The sequence below is a fragment of the Pseudopodoces humilis genome, chromosome 2 (assembly GCF_049639895.1).
Source record: "Pseudopodoces humilis isolate 2021_Gansu_Grassland_sample_001 chromosome 2, ASM4963989v1, whole genome shotgun sequence".
Lineage (NCBI taxonomy): Eukaryota > Metazoa > Chordata > Aves > Passeriformes > Paridae > Pseudopodoces > Pseudopodoces humilis.
This window is the reverse complement of record NC_142201.1, coordinates 2,410,847-2,438,408: the sequence shown is the minus strand read 5'-3', so window position 1 is coordinate 2,438,408 and position 27,562 is coordinate 2,410,847. Positions and strand designations below refer to the sequence as shown.

At 45.2% G+C, this 27,562-nt stretch overlaps 1 protein-coding gene across 1 annotated transcript in view; it reads left to right on the top strand.

Moving 5' to 3' along the window:
* The window catches only part of KCNJ6 (potassium inwardly rectifying channel subfamily J member 6), a 147,221-nt gene extending 129,144 nt beyond the window's left edge, over window positions 1-18,077 (top strand). The window contains exon 4 of the mRNA XM_088051087.1: window positions 17,283-18,077. Within this exon, the coding sequence (XP_087907213.1) occupies window positions 17,283-17,608 (326 nt within the window). The 3' untranslated portion in view covers window positions 17,609-18,077. The remainder of the gene's footprint in view (window positions 1-17,282) is intronic.
* The last annotated feature ends 9,485 nt before the right edge of the window (window positions 18,078-27,562 follow it).

Here is a 27,562-nt window from a genome sequence, read left to right as displayed (position 1 = left end):
CCTCGTTGTTTCCACACCTGAAGAAGTGAGCACTCAGCTCCCCCAGACTTCAGCTGCACAGCTCAGTGATAACTGAGACTCATTTTTAGGCAATTTGCATGGATGGGAACAATTACAGCAAAGGCACATCAACAGAGAATCAAGCCCTGCATCTAATGTTGGTAATGCTCTTAATAATAACAACCTCACTTTCCTGGAAGAGAACATTAAACCTGTTCAAAATACAGTATTTTTTTTCCAAATGATAGTATTTCTCCCCTCCTACACCACATCTACCTTAATCATCTGACTCCCACATAGCTGGCTCGACTTCAATGACAGTCTCCTCTACTTGTTTAAAAGTCATGTTATTTCCACTGCCATCAAAAAGGCAGGATTTTCAAGTGAAGTTATTAAAGTTTCCAACACAAGGAACAGTGCGTGGGTGCTGCTGAAGTCGACTCTCAGGAATGAAAAAGAGATTCCTTCACTTCTACCGGAGGATTGAGGCTCCCTTCTCTCTGGGGCCAGGAGAATCCTGTATTTCTGATGATGTTTTGTCTGTCTGCAATGCATCTCAAAAGTTTTATCTGTTCCACCATGAGCCAAACCTGAATTTCCATCAGAAAATATACCAGGGACCAGTCCTGGTGCTGGATGAATGGAAAAATATTTGGGTATTAATGTGGCCAAAGTCTCCTAGCCAAAATACTGAAGGTAATGGGCAATGAATGATCCAAACTTCCCCCTAGGGGCTCCACAAGGCCATCCCATCTCCCTCTTCACCATTCAGACCCTGATTTATTACAGCCAGGAGTAATTAGGTCTAATCCACTGCCTGATTCCCACCCAGCTGCTAAGCCCATCATATTGGACACAGAAGAAGGAAATTTTAATACTTTAATTGGGAAAAATCCCTTCAATGCTGACCTGCAGCTGTTCACCTCGAGCTCTGTGGCTGTGCTGACACATCATAGGCTTTAATCAACTTTACTGAGTTTCAACAAGTTTTTGCAGCAGCCCCCTGTGCAAGCACAGGCTTTGTCAAGGGACAGTGGTTTATTCATTTTGTGCCACTGCTCTGAGCTGAGAGCTGAGGAATTAATCTCAAAGCAGTTCAGTGTTTTGGGAGAGTTTCAGCTCCTTTTCCACACAGCTTTCTCAGCAGCTGTCAGATCACTGCAGGGCTTCATTTGCTGAATCCACCTGCCTGAATTTTCACCTCGTTAGCTGCCCTTTCACAAGTCCTGTTCAGTCCCTCTGAATTCAGCAGGATCGGGAGGTGGAGGGATGTTCCAGCTGCTACAGCAGCAAAAGTTTATGAAAACTGCATTATGCAGCACCTACACTTGTAATGAATTAAATCCTCCAGGTTCATTCATTCATTGTTTCAAAACCTGTCAGAGCCCCTTAATCAAATTACAGCCTTCACTCAGCTCAGGATTACACCTGATGGTGTGTCAGTCTGACATTCTGTCATCCCCTGATGGGGAAAGAGAAAAGAGCAGACAACAAAGAAAAGGAAGGGTTTTTTTTTATATCAGAAGTGGAATCCCTTCCCTTCACCAGCAGAACTGCATGCTAGTTGTGATGACTGATTTTTTTTGTTTTTTTTTAAACTTTGATCCATTCTATTTTGTGTTTCTATTAAAAACACAATGTCAAAAATATCTGGCATTTCTGATGGCAGCTATTGAGTTTTAGTTGTCGTGGGAGTTTATTCCTTAGTCTCACCTCTGTACAAACAGAAAAGTTTCTATTTTGGCCACCATTCCCCAAGATGGAAACAATCCACTGTTATTTGGGTTTCACAGAATGATCACCTTGAAAACCAGCACAGGTTTTAATTCTCTCTAGAGATGAAATAGCAGGTGAGGTGTTTGGCCTTCAGCATGGATTGGACCTGTGGATTCATGGCCTGTTGTCTTGCCCAGGTAGGAGATGAAGAAGGGCCCAAGGTCAGTTCATTCCCCTGAAATGCAGGGGAACCAGCAGCTGTTCTTGAGACCTGTCCAAAATCTTTAATTCTGGACTAATTCCAATGAAATTCTTCCTTCAGTAGAAAAACAGCAGCAATAACCTTTAGCTCTTGTGTGAAATCACCCAGTGTGGCTCTGGAGAGAGGATTGCCTGTCTGGAATGGGAATGGTGGCAGAATTCAGCTGCAGGAGGTTTGAGCCACCACTGTGTGTGACAGCCTGATTGTCTCCTCAGTGCTGTGGTTCAGTTCCTGGGCTCAGCTTGGTTTGTACCCTCATGGCAGGGGTGAGCCAAAGCCAGAGCAGCGTTTGGGCTCTCACAGTCCCTCTTGCAGTGTCTCTCCCTGGCTTGGAGTCTGACTTAGAGCAGCAGATTCAAATTCAGATTGTGCATTTGAAGCTGTCACAGTCGATGTGGTGGTGCCCTGCTCAGCACTGACCACAGCCACGTGCTGACACCAAAAAAAAAGAGGGAATTGTGTGTTTGGTCAGCACAGCTGAGGGAATTAGCATCAAGGGATTTATCCCTCCCTCTTTTTCACGCCTCCTCCTGAGCCTGCAGTCCTGAGCAGCAGGGACCTACTTTGGGTGGAGGAGTGGTGGTGATGCCAAACTTGGACTCTTTCAATGCTCTTCCAGTCCTGGGAATATTTGTTCCATCAGGAGCTTGTAAAATCACGTTTGGCCCTCAGCCCACAGCCCCAAAGCAGTGACACCTCTCACCCCACTCCTTCCCCAGAAGGATTTGCTCCAGACTCTGGGCTTTTGGATGATCCCTTCTGGCTGACCTGTCTTTCCTGGGACAGGGGGAGAGCTCCAGGAGCAGGAACAACCTGCTTTAATGCTGGTTTTGCCCCTCTGAAGCAGCACAATGCAGCATTAGCACAGGGAAGGATCTGGTCCATTAACTTCTGAAATGAGCTTATCAAGGGAGATGGCAGCGCTGGTGGGAAAACAAGACATTCAAAGCTCCTTGCAAATCCAAACTCTCCTCCTCTAAAGCATCACACCTCATCAGCTGTGCTTGTAGCTCCCTCTCCTACAGATGACAGGGTAAAAAAAGGCTGCAAAGTGGATTTTCTCCTGCGGTTGTCATCTTAATCTCCATCTTTCTCCTGTTAGCAACAAGCTCCAGCATTATCCTGGAGTTTTGCAGTGTCAGGGTTCTGACTGTGCTGCCTCTCTGGAGAGAATTGTTCACAGCAATTTAGTTCAAGAACACAGCACATAACAGCAGCAGGCCAGGCTGGTTTGGCTAGAACATGGCAAGGTATATAGTGGAAAGTTGTGGGATTGTTGCCACATTATTCATGAGGTGAATTAAACCTTCTAGAGGTGAATAATACCAGTCATGGAATCCTCATCTTGGGGTTATTTCCTCTGAAAGATTCTTTCTGCTGTCCCTCTGACACATTTGCATTCAGAAACATCCGTGTGATTGAGCATCCACACGAAAAACTGGGGAAATTCCCCAAAGATCCCAAATGGGATCCTGAAGAGTGATTCCATTCCCACAGAGAGCTTTGCTACCTGCTCTCACCCAAAATTAATCCACTCCCTTCTGAAAGCCAAGTAATGCTTGGAGATACTTTGGGCTTTTGTGAAGCTTTGGGTCGTGGCCGTGTTGGTGACTTTGGACCCTTTGGCTGGCTGGAAGCCTGGATGATGGAATCATTGGTGTGCACAAAAAGCACTGACCACAGGCAGCCTGGTTACGAGGGAATCCCAGTTCAGAGCGTAGGGGAGCACAGCTCACAGAGCCACAGAATGGTTTGGGTTGGAAGAGACCTTAAATCCCATCCAGTGCCACCCTTGCCATGGGCAGGGACACCTCCCACTGTCCCAGGAGCTCCCAATGTCCAGCCTGGCCTTGGGCACTGCCAGGGATCCAGGGGCAGCCCCAGCTGCTCTGGGAAACATTTTCCAGTGCCTCAGCACCCTCACTTAAAGAATTTCTCCTTAATATCCCATCTAACCCTACTTTCTGTCAGTCTGAAGCCATTCCCTGGCTCCTGGCCCTGCAGCCCTTGGCAATTGTCTCTCTGCAGCTTTCCTGGGGCTCCTTCAGGCCCTGCAAGGCCACCCTGAGCTCAGCCCAAAGCTTCTCCTGGCCAGGCTGAACAATGGCAGCTGGGCCAGCCTTTCCTGCCAGCAGAGCTGCTCCATCCCTCTGCTCATCCTGGAGCCTCCTCTGGACTGGCTCAAACAGTTTCTCATTATCACTCAGGAAGGTGCCATTAATCACCTCCTCTTTCAGTGACAGACACAAACACCCCCATGGACACACAAATAACCTGTCCATGTCCCCAATGGCATTTATTAAGTGAAAGCCTTCATACGTGACCAAATTTTGAGGAATGCTCCTGGAAATTCTGGCCTTGGATTCCATCTCCAACCATGGGAGCAGCCCCTGATTAGCTGAGCTTTTCTCCCTGTGCTGCCATCTGAAAGAATCACAGGGGCTTACATTAATATTCCTGGTGAGACCAGAGCAAACCCTTTGTCTGTGATTAATAATGTGTTAAGCCACAGTTCCAAATTATTTCAACTTTTGAATGGTTATGGGAACATTCACAAGACTGATGGCTGGGCCTTACACTGCCAAGAGGCTGAAAGAGCTGTCATTTGTTACAGGGATTTCTTGTAGCCAAATTGTGTAACACTACCCTGCTAAACTGCAGGAGAAGAATTATGGGCTTTGCCACAGCATCTTCCCAAATTAGAAATCGAGTGAAGCTTTCAGCACTACAAATGTTTTCGTGAGTGGGGAGAGGGAGGAAGTGAAGAAATGCCATTAGACTTCACCAAAAATACAAAACCCCAAACATTTCTGCACTGTGGTGGTGCAACAGAGATTCACTCTTTGGGTTGGCTGATTTAATCCTGTCACACCACAGTATTTTGTGGTGATTTTTTGTTCAGTTTCGCCATGTGCTTATAATCATGGATTCCCAGAATGGTTTGGCTCGGAAGGGACCTTAAAAATCATTTTGTTCCAGCCCCTTCCATGGGCAGAGACACCTTCCACTATGCCAGGTTGTTCAGGGATCCATCCAGCCTGGTCTTGGACACTTCCAGGGATGGGGCATCCACATAACCCGACCTATTCATGATTTCTCAATTATTTTCTTGTAACAACTTCTTAACCCTCCCAGTGCCACTCTGAACTCTGTTAATTGTCTTCTCCCTGCTGCCAGTTAAATTCTCTTCTCCTCCCTTCTTATGACACAAGGAATTTTTCTTTGATGATAACATATCTCATTAAGCATTTGAAGGGACTGAGGATTTCCAAGGCTCCCACACCAAGGATTTGCTGATTTTGGGTACAGGGCAAGCGTGGAGCTCCTGCCCTTGGTGTCCCCATGGGTGTGCACATGCCACAGCCTCGTGTCACCCCAACTCCCCCAGGCAAAGGCCCCATTATCCTGGGAGCAGGAAATTTTCAATCATGATTAAAAGAAGGAGAGAGCTCTGCTGCAGAGAGAACGGGAAAAGGCTGAGGAAGCACAATTGCTGCTCCAGGAAAACACTTTGGTGTTCCCTGACTGTTTCATCTGATCCTCCTTCTGTTCCCAAAACAACTCATCCGCTTTTGCCACCCATACCCTGCTCTGCTTCAAGCAGAGGAGAGAAAAGGTCTTGGGAAAGATGCTGAGATCTGCTGAGACCTCAGTACTGAGCCAAAACTTGCGTTGTAATCGCAGGACCTGAAAAAAAATCTCTTGTTCCAAAACTTTAATTCACCATGAAATCCAAATCGGTTCTCCAGGCCAAAAAATCCTCCTGGTTCCACCAAAGGCCAACAAAAACCCAGCAGGCCCCACCTGACCATCAGGATGTTCAAATCCTCACCACAGCCTTTCTTTGCTGCTCACCTTCCATGAGGCCTCGGGGCAAGTTTTCTGTGGCCTTCCTCAATTTCCCCACTGGAAAAGAAAAATAATAACAAATCCTTACCTTGGAGACCTGCAGATAAAAGGTCATGGGAAATAAGAGCCAAATATTGCTGATCCTGTTCTTCCTGAGCCTCAATAATTCATTCCCTGCTGAGCAGCTGGATCCTCATGCAAACTTACAGGCAAAGCACTTTCTGTGCTTGTATTGTTGTGTTTCCACTGACCTGTGCTTCCAGCAGAATTGGAATAAAGTGTAATTGGGAAATTGATAGGAAACACAAGGAGCAAATGATCTGGGTTGTACTGAGCGAGTTGCAGTTAATGCTCTGTGGAAGTAGGGCCCAGCAAGGGCCAACTCTGCCTTTGCTTCCTAAAGCCACGTGGAATGTCAGGATTTAGGTTGGGATGGGGCTCTCTTGTGTCCAGTTAATTCCCAGTACTCACATTCCTGCTGGGAGTAAGCAATTTCTGGTTTGCCTCCCTTTTCCCTTTAGAAATGTGTGATTAAAAAGGGAGTCTTCATTCTTTGAGGCGGCTCTGAGAAGCTGATCTCAGCTTAGGCAGGCAGGAGTTCAGCCTTGGTGGGTGATTGAGCACGTCCTCACCTCAGGGCCCAGATGTTCAGCTGTGCTTTGAGGAGAAGCCAAGGTGGCCCAATCCATCTGTCACCTGTCCCAGCAGCACCTCCCAGCTTTACTTAAAGGGTTTTGTGCACAACATTTGCTTCTTTTGTCTCTCTGGTTAAAATAAACCCCACTTCTTGCAGTGCAAAGTGAAGGCAGTGGCTGGGTGTTGAATTCGGCAGCCAGGGAAACATTTATCGTGGTGGGAGGAGAGAGAGGCTCAGAGCTGGTTGGATTCAGCATTATCCCAATGTCTTTTTGAACATCTCCCAGACTCACCTCCCTTTCATCAGCCTGCCTTGTGGCCAGCCTGTCACACCAGCCCTCCCAGATGCTGTGACTGAAAGGGAGTCCCAGAGGAGATAAACCCAACCCTGATCCACTGCAAGCACGAAGGAGAGAATCATGGAATCCCACACTGGGCTGGGTTGGAGGAACCTTAAAGATCATCCAGTGCCACCCCTGCCATGGCAGGGACACCTCCCACTGTCCCAGGAGCTCCCAATGTCCAGCCTGGCCTTGGGCACTGCCAGGGATCCAGGGGCAGCCCCAGCTGCTCTGGGAAACATTTTCCAGTGCCTCAGCACCCTCACAGAATTTCTCCTTAATATCCCATCTAACCCTACTTTCTGTCAGTTTGAAGCCATTCCCCTTGTCCTGACTAAGGACTTGGGAAGTTTTCAAAGAGACCACGTCAAATTTTATTTCTCTTTCCCACCCTGGAGGAAAAACACACCTTAGGAGCCCAGCAGGAGCCAGGGGATGCTGCCCCACGAGCAGACATCTGTGAGGTTGCTTGGGACTTAGCAAGGATCCCATGGAGGTGTAAAATTGGGAGATCTGAGTCAGGTCTACAGTGTGGAGCAGCAAAATCCCCATGGAAGATGCTGCTGTTTTGAACTGCTGCTGACCAGGGCTAGAATCAGCAGGTTTTAAAATTTCTCATTCAACACTCACATGAGACATTAGAGACAGATGGTTTTAGCCAGAAATTCCTGGGTTTAGTTTTGTCCCTGTTTACCTCTGAGCCTGGGAGCTTTGATTTTGGTGAGGCAGGACATGTGGGAGTGAGGGATGTCCGGTTTTAACCAAATGTCTGGATCCTGATCTGGATCAAGGAGGGGTTTCCAAACCAGCAATAAAAGCAGCAGGAGAGAGGCTGTGGCATTGTTCTTGTCATGCAGGAGAATTTGGGCTGCAGCTGCTGCCTCAAACCCCTGTGGGCATCAGAAGGGGATGAGGGACAGCACCATCCTGCAGCTCAGAGTTCAGCCAGGTACATCTTCAAATAACCCATTCCTGCCACACCCACACCACATCCTGCTGGTCCCTGACAGCCTCCCTGCCCAGACATTCCCAAAGCAACTTTTGCAATAATCCCTCGGCAATATTTTCCAAGCATTGCTGCTTTTTTTTCTCTTTTTGTTTTCTTTTTTTCCCCTTCGACACACGCTCACTTCCAAGGCGTCTCTGCTGGGAGAAGAGTGCCACCTCATGACTGATGCTGAGGATGGAGCCCAGCAGGGAAGCTGGGACTGTGCAGGACAGGGACAGCTCCCAGCAGCTTTTCACCCAGCACCACAACACCCTGACAACATCACCCCACTCCAAAACCCATGTTTGTGTGCTTTGCTGAACCCAAAACCCGTGTTTGTGTGCTTTGCTGAACACAAAACCCAGGGCTGAACACAAACTAATTCATTCCTCAGGAGAGCTGGCATTATGGAGGTTTTATACAAAGTTTTTCCTGCTTTGAAAGCCCCCTCATTTAATTTCAGACTCTTTTCCATCATCTCCTCTAGGAATTCTGCAATTTGGATGTGAGCACCCTCACCTTGTTTCCCTTTCCCCACACACTTTTCTCAGATTCTTTATTTTTTTCCTTACTAAAACCAACAATTTTTTTCTCCACTTTTTCTTCTGAGATAATTATCGTCAAACTAAGGAGAATTAAAAAGTCCTAATGACTTTTTGTTGCTTCCACAAGGGACGTGCAGGTGTCAAAGAAACTTAGAATTTCTCTGCTCCATCACCAGTTTGGACTGTTTGAGGGAAATCTGACACATTTTGTCATGGATTGATTTGTCTGTGCACCTCCAGAAACAAATAGCTTAAATATTATCAGTTTAACTATGAAGAAATGTGAGGAAAAAGCTTTTTTCTGGCTTTTTGCTGTTTTTTTCTCCCCTCTTCCTTTACTTTAAATGAATTCAGGCATTGAGGAAAGTGCCAGACTGAAAATCCCAGAGCTTGAAGTGTGTTGTTCCTATTTTTTCCCAGAATAGAAATATCAGGAGAGTAGAACTGAACCTTTTCTAAAATCCCAACCCTATTCCTGATCTCCTTTACTGGACCCATTGCTAAATGTGTAATTAAAGATCCCAATCAGCTTTTTCCACACCACCTCCAATAAAACCAAAGTCAATTAAAACCAGGTGAATATTAATTTTTCCAGAATGCTCATTGATCTACCAGCAGGTGTATTAATAGCCCCTACTATTGGACAGGATGCCAAGCAGATAAACATAGATACAAAATTTGACATAACTCAAATATTATATAGCATTTCAGAAGTGAAAGATTTTACATCTCATTCCTCCAGGAAGCCACTTTCTGTTCCCTCCTGCATCTCAAAAATATCTGCTCAAGTTGTCAGATAGCCAAATGTTATTAACCTGAAAGCATCAACTTAATAAGTCTCATCCCATGAACAGAAAAAAAACCAACTCAGAATAAAAATCAAAACCCACTTGCTACTCAGTGGGAGGATTTTACAGAGCAGATGATTTTCTGTGCAGAACTGCAAGAAGGCCTGCAAAAGTTCATCAAAAAGCAGAGCTGCAGGGAGCCTGGCATTGGCTGAGTCTTTTGTTATGATCAAGATATCAATAAGCCCTCATTTAAATTTTAATTAAAGACCGTTGTTGTGTCAGATGAACTTAGAGCTTTGAGTGTTTAATGGTTTCCCTTAAAGAGATTTTCATAAAGGGCTTGATCAATCGCATTAAATAATGACATGAACAAATGTTTGGTTGCTTAAATTCTCTCCCACTAAGAAAATCAAAGGGGATAAGATCTACTACCCAAGCCCATCACTTAAAATAGTAACAAAACCAGCCCAGATATTCCTCCTCCTCCCAGAGCTTGGGATTTAGAGCTTTCTTCTGCAAACCATGGAGCTCCTCTCCCCCAGCCCTCTTGCTACTCTTTCAGGTGAAACAGCAGTCAAAAATACCATCTCTGAACACGGGATATCTTTAGAAAAGCTGATTTCCTCAAGTTTTCTCTTCTGAAATCAAGTACCACCCACCCACGTGTGGCTCGTCCCAGCCCACCTAAAAGGAGGCAGAGTTACAAAACCACCCGGGCCACCCCACTGAACTGGGCTGTTGCTTCCCAAAAAATTCCAGTGATTTTGGAGCCTTTCCTTGTGCTGCATTCCCAAGCATCACTTCTCACCAGCATCTGCCTGGCAGGAACAAGTGCTTTACCCTGAGCTCTCTTTCATCTCCCCCTCTGCTCTCACAGCAACCAGGTTTCAGCCACAAACCTCGGAGCAACCCCCAGAATATTTGGTGGGTGATTCACAGATTTTGCTGTCAAAAAGCTCCTGATCTTGCCTTGTTTCCTGGATTTTACAGCATGCCAAGCTGCGTGTTCACACTGTTTTGTCTTTAATCCTGGCGTCGCAAACATTTCCACAGGAAAATGTGACATTTTTATAAAAAGCTCCAAGTGGGGAAAGTTCAGCACAGAGCAAACCTTGGATGTTCAGCGTTTTTAAGGAGAGGAACAAAAGGCATCCAAACATGCAGACTGGAATTAGGTGGGGAAGAAGTGGTGGAATAGATCACACTTCTATTTTCATGAAATGTTTATCCCCCAGCCGTGACAGCACAAGTGTGCAGCAGGCACTGAGGGCCACAGAAAATGTTTCTTTCGCAGCAAACACCATTCCAAGGAAAGGAGTTTTTCTCCCAAATATCCCTTAGCAATAATTCCCATGAGTGGGGATTTGGCAGTGCCCAAACCTGCCTTGTTTTGGTGTCAGTCCCCTTGCACTGTTCCCCAGGAGAGGTGCAGATGTTGAGGGTTGTGTTTATTTTTCCACAGAAGATTGACTCTCCGTGCTCATTCCTTGAGGGATGCCCTCTTGGAAGGGCTCCTGCACAAAAAATGTTCAATCCTTTTTCCAGGCCAAATGCATTTCATGAAATCTCAGAATCCCAGAGTGGTTTGGGTTGGAAGGGACCTCAAAGCCCACCCAGTGCCCCCCCAGCCATGGCATGGACACCTCCCACTGTCCCAGGAGCTCCCAATGTCCAGCCTGGCCTTGGGCACTGCCAGGGATCCAGGGGCAGCCCCAGCTGCTCTGGCAATTCCATCCCAGCCCCTGCCCACCCTGCCAGGGAACAATTCCTGCCCAAGATCCCAAGATCCAGCCCTGCCCTCTGCCACTGGCAGCCATTCCCTGGCTCCTGGCCCTGCAGCCCTTGGCAATTGTCTCTCTCCAGCTTTCCTGGGGCTCCTTCAGGCCCTGCAAGGCCACCCTGAGCTCAGCCCAAAGCTTCTCCTGGCCAGGCTGAACAATGGCAGCTGGGCCAGCCTTTCCTGCCAGCAGAGCTGCTCCATCCCTCTGCTCATCCTGGAGCCTCCTCTGGGCTCTCTCCAGCAGCTCCAGCTGCTCCCTGGGCTGGGCCCCAGGGCTGGGGCAGCTCTGCAGGTGGGGTCTCACCTCAGGGGGCTCAGGGACACAATCCCAGTCCCTTTCCTGATCCCCACCTGCTCTGGAAGCAGCCCAGGACAGATTTGCCTTTCTGGGATGCAAATGCACATTTCTGGGTTGGGCATTTTCTATTCTTGTCTTCCTACTTGTATTTTATAAGTGCCCAATTCCCATCTTCTGCCTCCTCAGCAAGGACAAGAGAGAGAGGAACCTGCTTCTGATCCACCCAGGATCCTCTCAGCTCCATCTAGGTCCACCCAGGATCCTCTGAGCTCCATCCAGATCCACCCAGGATCATCTTAGTTCCATCCAGATCCACCCAGGATCACCTCAGCTCCATTCAGATCCACCCAGGATCACCTCAGCTCCATTCAGATCCACCCAGGATCACCTCAGCTCCATCCAGATCCACCCAGGATCACCTCAGCTCCATCCAGATCCACCCAGGATCACCTCAGCTCCATCCAGATCCACCCAGGGTCCTCTCAGTCCCTCACTGTCGTGGCTCAGCTCCCACTGCTCTGTGAAAAACCCCACAGGACCCTTCTTTTTTAAGGACAGCTCTTCTTGCTCAGCACATTGGAAAGCAGAGCTGCAGCTTCTTTTAACCAAAATTCCCATCAATCCCCCCAAGATGGGCACCCAGTAGGAAAAATAAATCTCTTGTGTGCTGCTGATCCAATGTCTGAAGCTCTGAATCCATAAATGTATCCCAAGAGCAAAACACAGACAGGGCACAAAATCCTGGCACTTCATGCTCCAGCTCCTCTGAACTGAGCTCCTCGTTTCCAAGGACTCCAAGTGCCAGCTCTGGAACCAGCTTTTCTCTCTCTCTCTGGTCAGACATTATTGGATTTAATAAATTTCCCAGATTTAGGTGGCAGAAGAATATAATCATCACCCATTGGAAAAAGATCAGCTGAGAAGCAACATCAAAATTCAGACAAATCAGGATTTGATGGGCACGGCCTGATTATGAGGCTAAATGCAGGTTAAATATTGGCTGAACTGTAAATTTATGGTAAAATTGTATTTTTTTGGTAAAAATTACCATCTCTTTGCAAGCAGTTTTTTGAGAATATGTTGGTACAGTTTGCTAAAAGTGGCAGCACATTTGAGGCTGGATCAGACAAACTCTCCTGCCTCAGCAGGTACCACTTGTCAGAAAACAAGAAATTAGACACAAATTACCCAGTATTTAATTCCTAATAGGAGAAACAGTAACCAAGCAAATCAAACATTTCTAATTCAGCATTTTTCCACAGGAAAATATCATTTCACTGTCACTGAAATCTCCTGCTGGGGGAAAAAATGCATTTTAATAGTTTGTAAAAGACTACAGCATGCCCATTTTCTTCTTATTTAGGTGTTGCATTACACAATATATCACATTTAAAGAAGTCAGAATAAAACCAGAATGCTTTGACTGATTCGAGTTAGATTTTATTTATTTAGAATTTAATAGCAACTTCATTTTTTATTTTTTTTTTCATGCTTGTTATTTGTTTTAGCAAGAAATAGAATTTGGAGCATCAGAAAGTTCAACTGACTGGAAATTATGGCTTCAATTTCCATTGCACATTCATCTCTGTGCAAATGGGAGCTGATAATCTGCGTGTTCTCCTGCAGAGCTGTGATTTTCTTACGGGGTGGGGTGGTCAGAGCAGCTGCTCCAGCCCACTCACTCCATGGCAATTTGGATTTTCTGGATTGAGCTGGTCCCTGCTCCCTCCTCAGCTACCACAGAGACCCCTGAGCAGCACTCACAGATGGTGTCAGCAAATAAAATCTCAAATATAGTGCAGCAAATAAAATCTCAAATATAGTGATCTGCTCCTCAGGATGACTGAGTAAGAAAGGTGAAAATAGAAATATCAAATTACACGAATCATTTGCAGGAAAAAAACCAAACCACCCGTTTTAACATTATAAAAGGGAAAAGAAAACAAACAAAACCCAGTGAAAGTTAACTCCTTGTATTCTTATAAGAATAAAAAACATCTGTTCTCACTCCCTTCCTCTCCCACTCAACTCACACCCCCACAACATGAGGGTTCACACCAGACATGCTGAAGCAAAGATATTTAAAATATTTAAAAGGCTGCCAGGCACCTGTGCAGTTTTGACTTCTTTCAGGAGGTTTTGGCATTTCTCAGGGTGAGATAAACATCCAATTTCCAGGTGTGCTCTGAACCAAGGTATCAGAACCCCTGGGAATTCCCCTTTGCTACCTCTGAATGAGAGATAATATATATATGAAATATATATTTATGGGGTGTTTACTCAAATAAACTGAAACTACATAGCTTTATTTTCAGCTGTACCTAAATTCTATGATTTTATGCTTCCAGCTTTAAAGTACTGCAGTGAATTCAGGGTCCAACACGACTTTTTGCTTCCTTCTTTTTAGCTTGATTAAAGAGGACCAGTTAACTCCCATGGAATGTTTCTGACACTGACTTGGTGGCACTCTGGAAATGTTGTTCTAAATCTTTGTCTTTTTTATTTTTTTTTTTTTTTGAGGCAATCTTTTTCACACCAGGGAGAGCTGTTTAGTACAAATTTGACAGAAAAAAAAAAAAAAAAATTCTAGAGGAGGAAGAGAATCTACTGCCAGCACATCTCCTGCTTTTCCATCTCAGCGTGTTCCTGGTGGCACAGCAGTGAAACAGAGCCAGCAAAGCTGGGGAATTTGCCAAAGCCCACACAGAGTCTGCAGGAGAAGCAAGGGATCAAGCAGGGGGTCTTGACTCCGAGCCTTTGGCTTGTTTTTAATAGCCCACACTCCTTTCTTCTTCTCCTGAACACCCAAAAATAGCAAAGGGACAAATCCTTCACCAAATATCTTGGAGTGCAAAAGGTCACTGGGGCAGAGAGCACGGCCCTGCCTCGCTGCTGGATCCTGGATGGAGTCCTGGAAATCCACTTGGGTTTCCTGGAGCTACAAACGAGGTCCCTGTTCATCAGTTCCCTCAATATTGGGGTCACTGGAGAGGGACTTCTCTGCAGAGGGATTTGTCACAGCCTGGAGGGCCAGGAGCCAGGGAATGGCTGCCAGTGGCAGAGGGCAGGGCTGGATCTTGGGATCTTGGGCAGGAATTGTTCCCTGGCAGGGTGGGCAGGGGCTGGGATGGAATTGCCAGAGCAGCTGGGGCTGCCCCTGGATCCCTGGCAGTGCCCAAGGCCAGGCTGGACAGGGTTTGGAGCAGCCTGATCATGGCAGGGGTTGGAACTGGAAGATCTTTGATGTCCCAGCCCAAACCAATCTGGGATTCTCTGATCACACTGATGAAGTAGAATTGTCCCATCTTCTCCCCCTTGCTCCAGAAAAGGTGCAAAACTCAGCTCCAAAGCCACAGGTCAGAGCCTCAGCTGCTTCCCGATTCCCACCGCTCCTTCAAGAGCGCACGGAGCCTGCGGGAATTAATCTCAAGGGGTCAAGAACTTTCTCCACATTTGGTTTTGGCCTTAAAAGGTTCTCACGATCCAAATGAACCTTTTGACAAAGTAGATCAAAACCTCTGCAGGGACACCTCAGCAAAGGCTGTTGTGGATACAGTGAAAGGAATTCAACAGGAGCATCACAGGCACGAGGAATCCTCAGCTCCCAAATGGAGACCCCAGAGCAAATTTTATCCTCCTGCACATGAGTGAAACCCCACTCAGCCCAGAAATGGGGACACCCCTGTGCCCCACGCACAATTTCCTGCTGTGTCTTACCCCAGGCTGGACTGTGAAGCAGAATTCCCATGAAATGATGAGGAGAACCACTCTCGTGGGATATCCTGGGTAATTTAGTGCAGCAGGAATTCTGCCTGGTCCTGCCAAGTGCCAGCAGCAAATTGCTGAACCTCGGCTTTGCTGGGACTGTCAGAGAGGTGCAGCCAGTCATGGGCCATAGTTCTTGGCTCCTCCTTTCACTGAGAGCCCTTTTTTTAATCCCAGAAAATGGAATTTGAAAAGAAAAGGTGCTGTTGTAAAAAAGGCCCGTCTTGAGTAAAACAGAAGCTGAACGAGGCTGTCGCTGTGTGGAAACAGCAGGGCTGGAAAATCACCGTATTTCAGCCCAAACATGGATTTAATACCTTGGTTTTGAAGTTCTTCTCCCCCTGTTTTTTTTTTAGAGCATTTTATTTTTGATGGCCCCCATCCCAAAGGGAAACACTGCATGGTACAAGTGCCTGACACAACATTTTATTGTCTAAGCTACAATGAAATCTTCAATTAAGAGCTTCTTGCAGAAGCAAAGACCTTTTCTGGTTCCATTTAAAAGCAAAACAATAAAAATTCTTAATCATAATAAATAATAATAAAACAACAAAAAGCCAAGGTAGCTTGGCTGCCTAAAATTGAGTCTCCTTCACCCAATCTCTGTAATTCAGTTTCACTGACTTGAAAAATCCTAACTTCCATTCTAGCACTGAAAATGTTTCATCCAGCTGTGGAAAAGAAACAGGAATTAAATCATTGCTGAATGGGAGCTTAAATTAAAAATGGAGATCAACATTTCAGAGGAGGGTTTGTTTTTAATAAGGTGTAACTTTCACATAGTCCAATTAATATTCTTGATTTCTGCAGAAAATTGTTCCTCCTCTTTCCCACCAGGCAGAACGGAATTTCCTAACCAAAGCAGCAGGATCTCTGAGTACTTGCTTTCCTTGTAAGGAAAATTCCAAATTTCCCACTCACTTCCAAGGTGAATTTCAGCAGGAAAGGGAACAGATGACTCTTAGGAATGGCTCCCTCCTTTGGAGAAGCCCATGCAGGGGTCTCTGATCAGATCAGGAATCACAGAATCACAGAATCACCAGGTTGGAAGAGACCTTCAAGATCATCGAGTCCAATCCATCCCTGACACCTCAACCAAACCATGGCACCGAGTGCCACATCCAATCCTTTTATAAACACATCCAGGGATGGTGACTCCACCACCTCCCCAGCAGACAATTCCAATACTTTATCCCCCTTTCCATAAAAAACTTTCTCCCGACATCCAACCTCTATTTCCCTTGGTGCAGCTTGAGACCGTGGTGTCCTCTCATTCTGTCACTTGGTGCCTGGAGAGCTCAGGGAATCAGGGAATCATGAAATTATTTCAGTTGGAAAAGAACTTTCAGATCATGGAGCCCAACTATCAACCAGCACCACCCCCATGTTCTGCACTAAACGTTGTCCTCAGGTGCCACATCCACAGTTTTTGGATGTTTCCAGGCATGGTGATGGCAGCACCTCCCTGGGCAGCCCCTGCCAAGGCCTGAGCTCCCTTTCCATGGGCAAATTCCTGCTGCTGTCCACCCTGAGCCTCCCCTGGCCCAGCCTGAGGCCGTTCCCTCTCCTCCTGTCCCTGTTCCCTGGCAGCAGAGCCCGACCCCCCCGGCTGTCCCCTCCTGCCAGGGACTTGTGCAGAGGACACTCTGGAATGTGAACTGAGCTTGGAGCAGCACCTCTTTTTGTGCCTCTGGACAAAGCACAGTCTTTTTTTGCCCTGTAGGGTGAGGTTCAGCAGAGCTGTGAAGAGAAGGTAACAAAGAAATGAATCCCAGTTATCCCAGTTCCTCTACCCCAACATCCTTCGGGAGTTTTATTGATATTTCTGTGTTACCCACCAGCCCAGCTCCCAGATCAGGGTAACTAAAAGGTGACTCCCACCTTTAGGGGAGCCTTTGGATTGTGGGATCAGGGTGGGGTCCAGCAGAGGGAGGCTTTGGTGACAATTCCCATTACCCTGGGCACGATCTGAGCGTGGCAGTGGCATGTGACAGCCAGGGCACAGAGGATGGCACAGTGCCCCACACCACCTGAGACCCACAGCAGGTGAGTTGGTGAAACACAGGCAGTATCTGATAAAGAAATTATTATTAAAATCTTCACTGTCAGACTGAGCCCTTCTTATTCTGCACATGCACAGGAGGAAAGGGCGTCAGTTTATGCTCCCTATGACTGAGCTCCACCTCATGTGATGTCAAACCTTATTCTGTCCTGGCATGAGCCTTCTTACAGACAGAAAAAAGAACAAATTGAAGGTCTGGGGAAGCAGTGGGTCCTGATTACAGCACTTGTTCCTTCTCTGTTGTTGCAGGGATGACCTGCCAGGCTCGCAGCTCCTACATCACGAGTGAGATCCTCTGGGGCTACCGCTTCACCCCCGTCCTCACGCTGGAGGACGGCTTTTATGAGGTTGACTACAACAGTTTTCATGAAACCTACGAGACCAACACCCCCGTTTACAGTGCCAAAGAGCTGGCAGAGATGGCCAGCCGAGCAGAACTGCCCCTGACCTGGTCTGTTTCCAGCAAGCTGGACCAACACGCCGAGCTGGAAACGGAGGAGGAGGAAAAGAACCAAGAAGACCAAAACGAAAGAAACGGAGACGTGGCCAACTTGGAGAATGAGTCCAAAGTGTAGAACCAGAGGAGAAATAAAGGCCACTCCACCTCCTTTATCTCCTTCCTCTCTGCTCCTGTTTCTTTCTGCGACACGCCTTTAATTTTTTTCTCTTCCTGTTACTGGTAAATCACGGAAAATAAACTTTAGATGCGAAATTCCAATTTCAACCCAAGAGATTCCCAGACTAAGCAAAGGCGTGGGTTAAAGCTGCAACACCCATCAGGGAGGGTGGAATCTCCCCCTGGCAGTGACTGATGGCACCTCTCCAGTGCAGACCTCCAGGTTTATCCACACCAACAACACAAAAACCAATCCCTGAACGTGAAGGAAATGTATGCAAGGGATTTAAAAGGAGACACTAATTAATGTTCATCAAAGCAAGGGGCCTTGACTGAGGATTTTATGTATTTCAGGACACTTTCACAGACTGGGTGACAGTGGAATGGGCCTTGCAGCTTTAAAAGGAAGGTGAGCAGAGGGACCTGCAATCCCACACGACCCTGTACATATGCCTTATGTAACTATTTCTCTCTACATTTAGTAATAAACGCCGCATGTACAAAAGTACTGTAGTAAAGAACTTCTAAATAATGTACACAGCTGTGTAATTAATGTAGGTTTAGAAACAGAGCTCTAGAAATATTGGGATGCAAAAACTAACTACCCGTCGAGTAGGCATTTCTCTTCAAATATTTGCAGTGTAAAATTGATTTTAATTTATTTTTATTTTTTTTTTCTCCTCCCAGCTATGACTCTTCTAGTGCATAACATTTTCTTCAGTGTACCAGACTGGGAGCTATTTAGAGTACCTCACTGTTGGCCAAACAGATCGTTTCACTCACTCTAAAAAGCCATAAGTCTGGGAGAGGGCAGGGTAGAGAATTGTACTCCTGACATACTGTGAAAATGTTTACAAATAAGGCCAAACCCTTCCTGGTTACTCTTTTTTGGGGGGCAGCTCGACCGAAAAATTGAGGCTGTGGCAAACTCGTGGCTAACCAGAATTTCCTGTGTACTCTTCATATAATGGGCATGTGTCATGTGGAGGTGTTATCCTTATTGTGCAATATCCAGGGAATCTGCTCCCTCCTCCCCTGCCCAACCGCGGGATTTCAGCGGAATCCCACACACAAAAAAAAAAAAAACCCACACACACAAGCCATTGTTGCACCTCAGCCAGTAGATTTTAGCTACTTCAGCTGGGAAGGAAACAGCTGGATTTCGTGTGGAGCCGGAATCCATGAAATTCGCAATTTGCTGGTGCTGAGGCGTGGGGGGCACAACATCCCTGGGGGTGTCCTTCCAGCGGGATTCCCAGGAAAACACACGGATCCTGCCGCCCACGCTCAGGGGAGCGATTCCTCAGTGAGTTTCTCCACCTTAGGTAGCTCCCTGCTTGTTGTAAATCCCTGGAAAACCCTGGACCTTCCATCCACGGGGCAGAGAGAACTCGCATCGCTTCCACGGCAGCGCCCACGGCAGTGGGGGAGCTCAGCCCCACCAAGAACAGCATTTCTGCCAGCAAAGCAGGACAAGCTGCAGCCTTAATTTTGGTTTTTTTATTATTCATGCCTGCCTGCTCCGGGAAGAAAGAAAACACTGAAGAGAATCCGAAGCTATTTTTTTATTTTGTTTTTTTTTTTTCTTTTTTTTTTCTTTTTTTTTTGTACAGAAAAATTTATGTTTAAATAAAAGAGAGAAAAAAAAAATTAAACCTCAGGAGAAACTTGGTGGGCAGGTGGAAAATTTGCACTGTGATGTAGCTTTGGCATTAAATTCACACCTCTTTTGCTTTTTATTTATTTTTTTTTTTTTGCTGGTACAACTGCCCCTTGCTGATTTTCAGAGGGTGGCTGGCCTGGGGGTGCTCCAGGTGAGGAGGGCACAGCAGGGCCTGGGGAAGGGCAGGGTCACACACCAGGGCAGATCAAGCTGGATGGGAAAAGGGTTTTTTTTTTTTGTTTTCTGACCATTTTCCCCTAAAAGGCTTTCCCAGGATGCAAGGAATGGTGCAGGATGAGGATTTTGGTCTCTCCACCCATGGGGGGATGATTCTGGCAGCTCAGTGAGGGTTGGAGACACTTCTGGGAGACAGCACTTGGCCACAGCCCTTCCCAAGCTCATCCTCCTGCCCCAGCATCAGCGGCTGCCCCGTGCTCCAGCCCATCCATCACCACCCCCATGGCTCCCCACGAGGGGTGCTGAAGGTTTTTAGGGAAAAGTGGCTCCACAGCCCCTCTGGAAGCGTTGGGACCGGGGGCAGCGCGACCCCGGTGCCGGGGAGCCACCCGCGCGTGTCCATCCCGCCAAAGGTGCATGAGCTGAAAGCAAAGCTTTCCCTCCGAGGATAAACCTGCTTTTCGCTCGCAGGATTCACTGGGCCTCTCCAGAAGCCGTTGCTGCAGGTTGAGGAAATTTGTGTTGGTTGCAAGAGCAGTTCAGGGCCCTGATGAAACCTTTTTTTTTATGTCCTTCAGCACGGAAAAAGAGAATTTCCGCCACTGGGGCATGCGCATGTGTAAGCTTTATTTTTGTGAATAGGGCACTTACAGCTTAAGGTGTGTGTGTGTTTTGTCTCTTTCTCTCTCTCCCCGTGTATTTTCTTGTCTTTGGTATCCATGTAGTATGGACTGTAAAGTTTATGAAATCTCATTTTTGTAACATAAGCTTTAAAAAAAAAAATATAGAAGCCTCCAAAGCTTTCAACGGGGAAGCTTCACGTAAACTTTGTACTAGAATGTCCCTATCAAACACCTCTATTTTTCTACAATGATTGATTAAGCAGTTTAACAATGTATTTTGTGTCAATGATTTCAACTGAATTGGTACGAAGACAATTAAGAACTGAATGCTGTTAATTAACAATGGATTTTCAAGCCGTATATCCTGAGTGGTGTTTTCATTGACAGCACATCATTTAACCCAGGAACTTCAGCTCTTAATCCTGAACAACATTCGAGGAAAGCTCAATTCCCTGTGGGAATATTTGTGGCAAATGGCATTTAAGGGATGTGAAAAATGTAACATCTTAATGTAATTGGCTACAGAATTAATCCAGACCCGTTACACTGCTATTTCATTCGATAATATATTTTGATGGCTTTTTCTTGCAATATCTTGCGATTTCTAGGAGGAAAAGGAATTCCAGAGGTAAATGTGAGCTCTCAATAATCTCCTGGAGCTCTCAATTCCTTCTTCACTGACCAGAAACGCTGCTGAGTGAGAATGTGGCCTTCAGCAAATACTCCATGCTCAGCTTTATCGTTTCCCATCAAATACCACCTTATCAGGATTAAAATAAATCACCAAAATGACTTTAAAAGGATCACCCAAAAATGCAGATGTCCTGATAGGTGTCTATAGCTGTTCTGATCTGCATCTTTGCCTACAACACCAAAGTCGTGGGAGCCATCCCAGCAAATTCAGCAGCTCCCAGACCCAGGAGGGACAAGGTGCTGGAAAATCCAAGAGCATCAACAGATGGTTTGAAGTTCACTTCAAGTTTTTTGGTTTCAAGTCTGGGCTGCTCATGTTCCTCTGTTGGAGTTAAAGAAGTCACTCAGGCCTTCCCAAACCAGGGAAGAATGAAATTCCTGAAATCCCTGTTCTGTTTCCAGGCACAGGGCACCATCCTGGGCTATTTAGGAGGGGGAAGGCCTGGAACCAGGGCTCTCTTCAGCCCAGGGATGTCCAAAGCCACATCCCACCTCTCCCAAAAAACAAACCCTGCCACAAGAGCACCGACAGCTCCGGCCCCTCTGCCAAGGCCTGACTTGCTCTGGAATTCTCCCAAGAGCCCAGCTTTCACCTTTGAGTGTGGAAGGATCCCTGGCCCTGGCAGAGGGGGTGGAACTGGGTGATCTTTAAGGTGCCTTTTACCCCAAACCATTCTAGGATGCTACAATTCTGTAATTCTAGGATTCTGTGAAATCTTTGGGGTTTTTTTCATGGAAGAATGGAAAATTCCTCATTCCCTGGGCCCAGCCTATCCATCAAGGTATTTCCTGGCAGTCCTCAGGCTGAGGCAGGAATAATTCCCAGGTTTTTCACCTCCCCACCTGGAGTTGTTTGATCTTTGCTGTCCAGCAGAGCACAGCTCTGGGAGGATGCACTGTGTTATTCCCAGAAAACCTGGGATATCTGTCCCTCCTGCTTTTTGTAGATTTGAAGTGGTGAATTTATGCCACTTCCCCCAGTTCTTTGATGTGGGTGTGAATGAGAGGCTCGATGTAATTTGTCTCCCATGCTCTGGGCACCTCGGACGTGCCTTAGCAGCCACCACCAGAGCTTCTGGCTGCCAAACATAAAATTTTTACTCTTGTGGTACTCCTTGCCCATCAAAATATCTTTCTTTTCAGAATATCCACCTCCTTAACACCAGGTTACCTCACCCAGGCACTTTTTAGGCCATAAATCAAACCTAAAACACGAGGAGTTGGCTTCTCTTCCACCCTTGTTCCCTCAGCTCCCAAACACCTCTTTGGAAACAAACACGTGGAGAGCAGACACAAATCTGGGCTTTGAGCTGAAAATAATTCTTAAAGACAAGATCTGAAAGCTGTTATTTTTTCATCATGTCCTGAGTGGATTTTAAATTTCTAGGGTTTGGCATTTTGGAGGGGAGAGGCGGTGTCAGACATTCCCGATTCATTTTGTGGGTTTAGCTCCAGCTTATTCGTCCTGATTTATTTTCACAGTTTTATCAGATCCTCTGGATTTCCAGAAATTATAATCCAATGGCAACTCCAGCACAAAGGTGCAGTTATTTTACCACTTCCACTGCCCCATTTGTTGCCTGTTGATGCTCCAAGAGTCTCCCATGGGGAGCCCACAGACATCACATCCAGAAACAGAGTTCCGGAGGGACTCGGATCTTCCTATTTCACCTCAAGTGTGAAATCTGGTTTCTATTCCAAGCAAATTCACAACTACAAACCACAGCTCATCCCTCCTTCTCCCCAGCTCACGTGTCATCCACACTGAGTAAGAACTCCAGAGTTTCTGATAACATCAGCTGCTTTTTGGGGTTGTTTTTTTCAGAGGGAAGGAATGGGGAGAGCTCTCCCTCCTGTTTTTCCTTTTTTTCTTTTTGTAAATCAAAGGCAGCAGCTCCAAACTCACAGCCAAAGCAATCACAGGCAATCATTTGCACTTACTTTCCTGGAGAATTTAAACTGTGAGAACTGCTGGAGAGCTGTCATCCCACCAAATTTTCCTCCACGTGTTGGGTTGGAGTCCTCTGGACTACTTCCAGGAACGTTCCTGGCCCACCAGGATGAGTCCTCACAGTCACTTTCCCTGGCCACTTCCCCATCATCATGTCCCAAATCCCTCACTGGAGCATCACATCCCCACAACCGCTCCTTAATCTTCCCAAATCTTCCCAAAATGTAACTCTGATCAAATTTAAAATGGCATTTTTGAAAAGAAGGTGATGATATCATAATGAGAAGTCTCTAACGTGAGAATGCCAGTGAGATTTGGGCTGGGGAACCCAAACTGTCACACTTTGGAGTCATTCCAAGGAATCTTGCTCAGATGGTGGTGGAAGTTACTTCCTTTTCACAGCAACATTTTTTGGTTTAGCTGGACGGGATAATGGAGCTGCCTCCTGAATCTCTGCTCAGGAATGCTGAACATGGACCAGCTCTTCCCAAAATCACTTGGAATTGGTTGGAAGGAACCTCAAAGCCCATCCAGAGCCACCCCTGCCATGGCAGGGACACCTCCCACTGTCCCAGGCTGCTCCAATGTCCAGCCTGGCCTCGGGCCCCTCCAGGGATGGAAATACAAAAGATTCCTGGAAAGGAGGGATAAAAACAACTGCAGAGTCCACAGATGAAGCCAACAAAATTCCTGGACACAGGGCAGGGCCAGTGGAATCAGGAGTTTGGAGCTCAGCCACGCCGAGCCATTTTTTTACAACATAATGTGTCATTTCTCTGACATGCACAGAATTCCTATGAATAAATACATTAAATAAAGCATGACCAAAATTATTACTTAAAAATGTTGGCCAGACAAATCATCACCACAGAATTACTATTAATAAACACATTAAATGACCAAATTTATTGCTTAAAATTCTTGGCTGGACAAATCACCACCGTGAAATTGCCGTGATGAGGATAGAGGAGGGAGAAAATTCATAATTTCATCCCCACATAGAATTTTTTCCTCCTGTGAAACATAGGAAAATGACTCCAAGAGAGATGCCATCGTTTCCAAACTCCCTGGATTCAAAAGAAAGAGGGGTAAGTTCAATGCACAAAAATCATTTGGCGTCTTCAAGACTCCAACTTCCTTTTGTCACCAAAAACGACACTGAAATTTCCCAGGAAACTGGCAAAGTGTGGCTTTATGTCATAAATTTAAATAACAAATTCCAAAAAATTTTGAAAATTTTCCTTTTTAGGGAGTGTTTGTTCTCTCTTTGTGTTGGCTCTGACTGATTTGCCAAGAAATCTGCACAGCCATACAAATACGATCTTCCAAGAGTATTTCTAGTTTTGTAAAAAAAACATTTATTTTAGGTCTTTCATTATTAATTACTGAGGAATCTGTGGATTAGAACTGATAATTGCAACAAGATCAATCCAGTGAACTGTCTCAGAGAAAAAATTCCCAAAATTTAAATCCCAGCACTTCACAGATCAGAACAGAATCTTCCATTCACAGGTTTTTTTTTCCCCCCTCACATTTTCAAAATAAATTAATGAAGCATTTTGCAATGAGAACAAATGTTTTGTTCATCTGGAGACTTGAAATTAAAAAAAGCAAAACATTTTTGCTCAACTTTGCAGATAATGAACAAATTGAGGCATCAAATTAAATCATTTTTTTCCTACTGCAAAATGGAATAGGCATTAATTTTTGTTATTTTAATAAAATACACTGCTGGAGATATCTGGAAATGAAGAAATCTACCCTTACAATGAGTCAGTCACTGCCAGACTTTGATCACAGATAAAATTAAACTATTCCCAATCTGACATTCTGTACATTTTCATCTCAAAGAATGGATTTTTTGGGAAGGGTTTGGACCAAAATGTCAAGGATCCTCTTGGGATTTAGGAAGTGGAGGCTCAACTTCCTGCTGGAACTGACTCAGAGAGAGTTTTTTAATCTTAGATTATTTTAAATTTGGAATTGCTGATGCTCAAACCACGTCTCCTTCCTCGCCTGGCAGGTTCTACCCAGCAAGGTACAAATTATCAACGTGGAGGAGGAAAAGGAGAAAAGAAGGAAAAAATGGGGATGATGGGAAAGAGAAAAAAAGGAAGAGAAGAGGCAAAGGAGGGGGAAAAAAAAAAAGGAATAATTTAAAAGGGAGAAAATTTAAAAGGGAGAAAATAGGGAGGGTGGGAAAGGGAAAGAAAAAGGAGAAAATAAAAAAACCAGAAAAATGGAAATAAAGAAAAATTGGAAAAAAAAGGAAAGGGGAAAAGAGGAAAAGGGGAAAAAGGGAGGAAAAGAAAAAGGTAAAGAGGGCCATGGAAGGGGAAAAAAAGGGGAAAAAGGGAATAAGGGGTGAAGGGGAGGAAGGGGGAAAGGAAAAAAGGAAAATATGCAAAAAAAAGGAAAAGAGAGGAAGACAACAGAAAAGAAAAAATGATTCCCAGAAGAGTAAGGAACAATAATGTATAACCAAGCATCAAACTCATTTTTTCTGCATTTTTGCTTGGATCCCAGAAGTTGAATATTAACAAGAATAGGTTAGAAACGTAGGAAATTGTATCTGCATTAAAATACATTAAAAAATTGTATCTGCCTTAAAATACTCCCAGAGAAGTTTAGGAATAAAGCAACAGAACAATATTTGCTCAAATCGTGGCAGTAAATCACCAGGAATCAGCAAAGCCCTCCCAGGGAAGGTGTGCTCACCTCGCTGTCCCTGCACTGTCCTGCCAGGCAAGAGCAGACACCAGGCAGAAATAATTCCAATACACTTGGCAGTGGGTAAAGATCAGAGAATCCCATTTAAAAAGCATCTAAAATAATGGCTTTAGGGAACCAATAAAAGAAAAAAAAAAAAAAAAAAACAAACATGAAAATGTGTTCTAGGAAAATACTTCACTTACTTTAAAATGGGTTTAAAATTTCAGTCTCTGGGACATCTTGAAAGCTGCTTTACCACAGTTTCAGGGAGCTTTTTCTCACATTGTATCAATGTTTATTTCTCTTTATACCTTCTCTAAATGTTGCACCATCAGATGATAATTTAACACTATAATCAGCTTTCAAATGACAAAATATTTCTTTAAATGTGCTTTATAATTCAGAAAATTTTAATTTTAATTTACCAGAACTCATTTTCTCAATGAGAACTCAGCCTTTTATTCCATCCCTTGTCTCTCTGGTCCTTGTCCTACACTAAATCCTGCCCATCCTTTGGGCCACATCCCAAGGCCAATCCCTGCTCCTCACTGCTCAAATTCTTTAGAATTTACCTCTGAAAAGCCCATAAAAATTAACTCTAAACCTAATTTGAATATTATTTGGAGTGGAATAAACTGAATTGAAGCCATTGAAATTTTGAGTGAAGTGCCACAAACTGATTCTATGCAATCAAACAAATCCACTTCAAATTATTCCAGCAGCTAATTTAGATAAATTTCCTGAGCAGACAAATCTCAGCTACAAAGAGAGACAAAGATAACAGAACAATATGAAGAGAAAAGGCAGTAATGCAGATTTTTTGTTAAACTAGATAAGGTTCCAATACCATTATTAAGGTTTTTTAACAGTCACCAAAAAAGCAGAAGTTTCAAGGAGGAAAATTAAGTCGGTATATAAAACTATAATGTTTATTATTTATGGAGAGTTACTCTCCAGTGCAGAAGAGAAACAGGAGGAAGAAGACTTTTGAAAATTTACACTTTTAATTTATAATGTAGAAATTTGCATTTAAATATGAATTCCTTTTCAATTTTTGGGCCATAAGTCTGGGTGGAGCTGTAGGAACAGACAAGGCAGGAGGAGAGAGAAGGATTTGAGTGTTCCCCACGTCAAAGGATGGGATGGGGCAGGAATGGGGGCAGGTGGGGAGAAGGGACCCAGGAGAGCACAGAACACACTCTGGAGAGAAGCAGCTCCAGAGGGAAGATCTCCAGGAGGTGCAGAAATCCAGAGGGAGGGAGATTTTGGGAGGTTTGGTTGGGTTTTGGTGTTCCAAAGGCTCCACCACAACGCTGGGGAACAGGGAGGGACCACTCCAGGATTTTCCTGCAGGGAAAGCTCCCCCATCCCTTCTGGATGTCCAACCTGGCCTTGGGCACCTCCAGGGGTGGAAATACAAAAGATTCCTGGAAAGGAGGGATAAAAACAACTGCAGAGTCCACAGATGAAGCCAACAAAATTCCTGGACACAGGGCAGGGCCAGTGGAATCAGGAGTTTGGAGCTCAGCCACGCCGAGCCATTTTTTTACAGCGTAATGTGTCATTTCTCTGACATGCACAGAATTCCTATGAATAAATACATTAAATAAAGCATGACCAAAATTATTAAAAATGTTAAATCATCACCACAAGGGACCATGGGGAGGTGGCACAGCTGAGGGAGGAGCAGCAGGAGGGAGGTGTGGAGAGGGTTTGTGCTGTGATAAAATGTCACATAAAATAAATAAAATGAAAAAACCCCACAGCTCATAAGAAAAGGAGATAGAACCAAAAGGTTCTGAGGGATCAGCCAGGAGCCCTTCCAGTGATGGAAGGGAACCAAGGGGAGAAAAAAACAAAAGTAAAAATCCTTTTCATTTTCCATGAGATATTTCTTCTGTTCTCCAAAATTCCAGCTGCTTTTCGGCTTTTTTCAAATGTTGAAAATTGGGGATTATTTGGAAGTTTGTTTGAGAAACCTGGAGCTGACAGCCTGAAAATCAGTAACTGCCAGAGAAACAAAGCTGGGGGCTTAAATGAAATTTAAAAATTCATAACTGGGGGGAGTTGGAACTGGAGGAGCTTTAAGGTCTT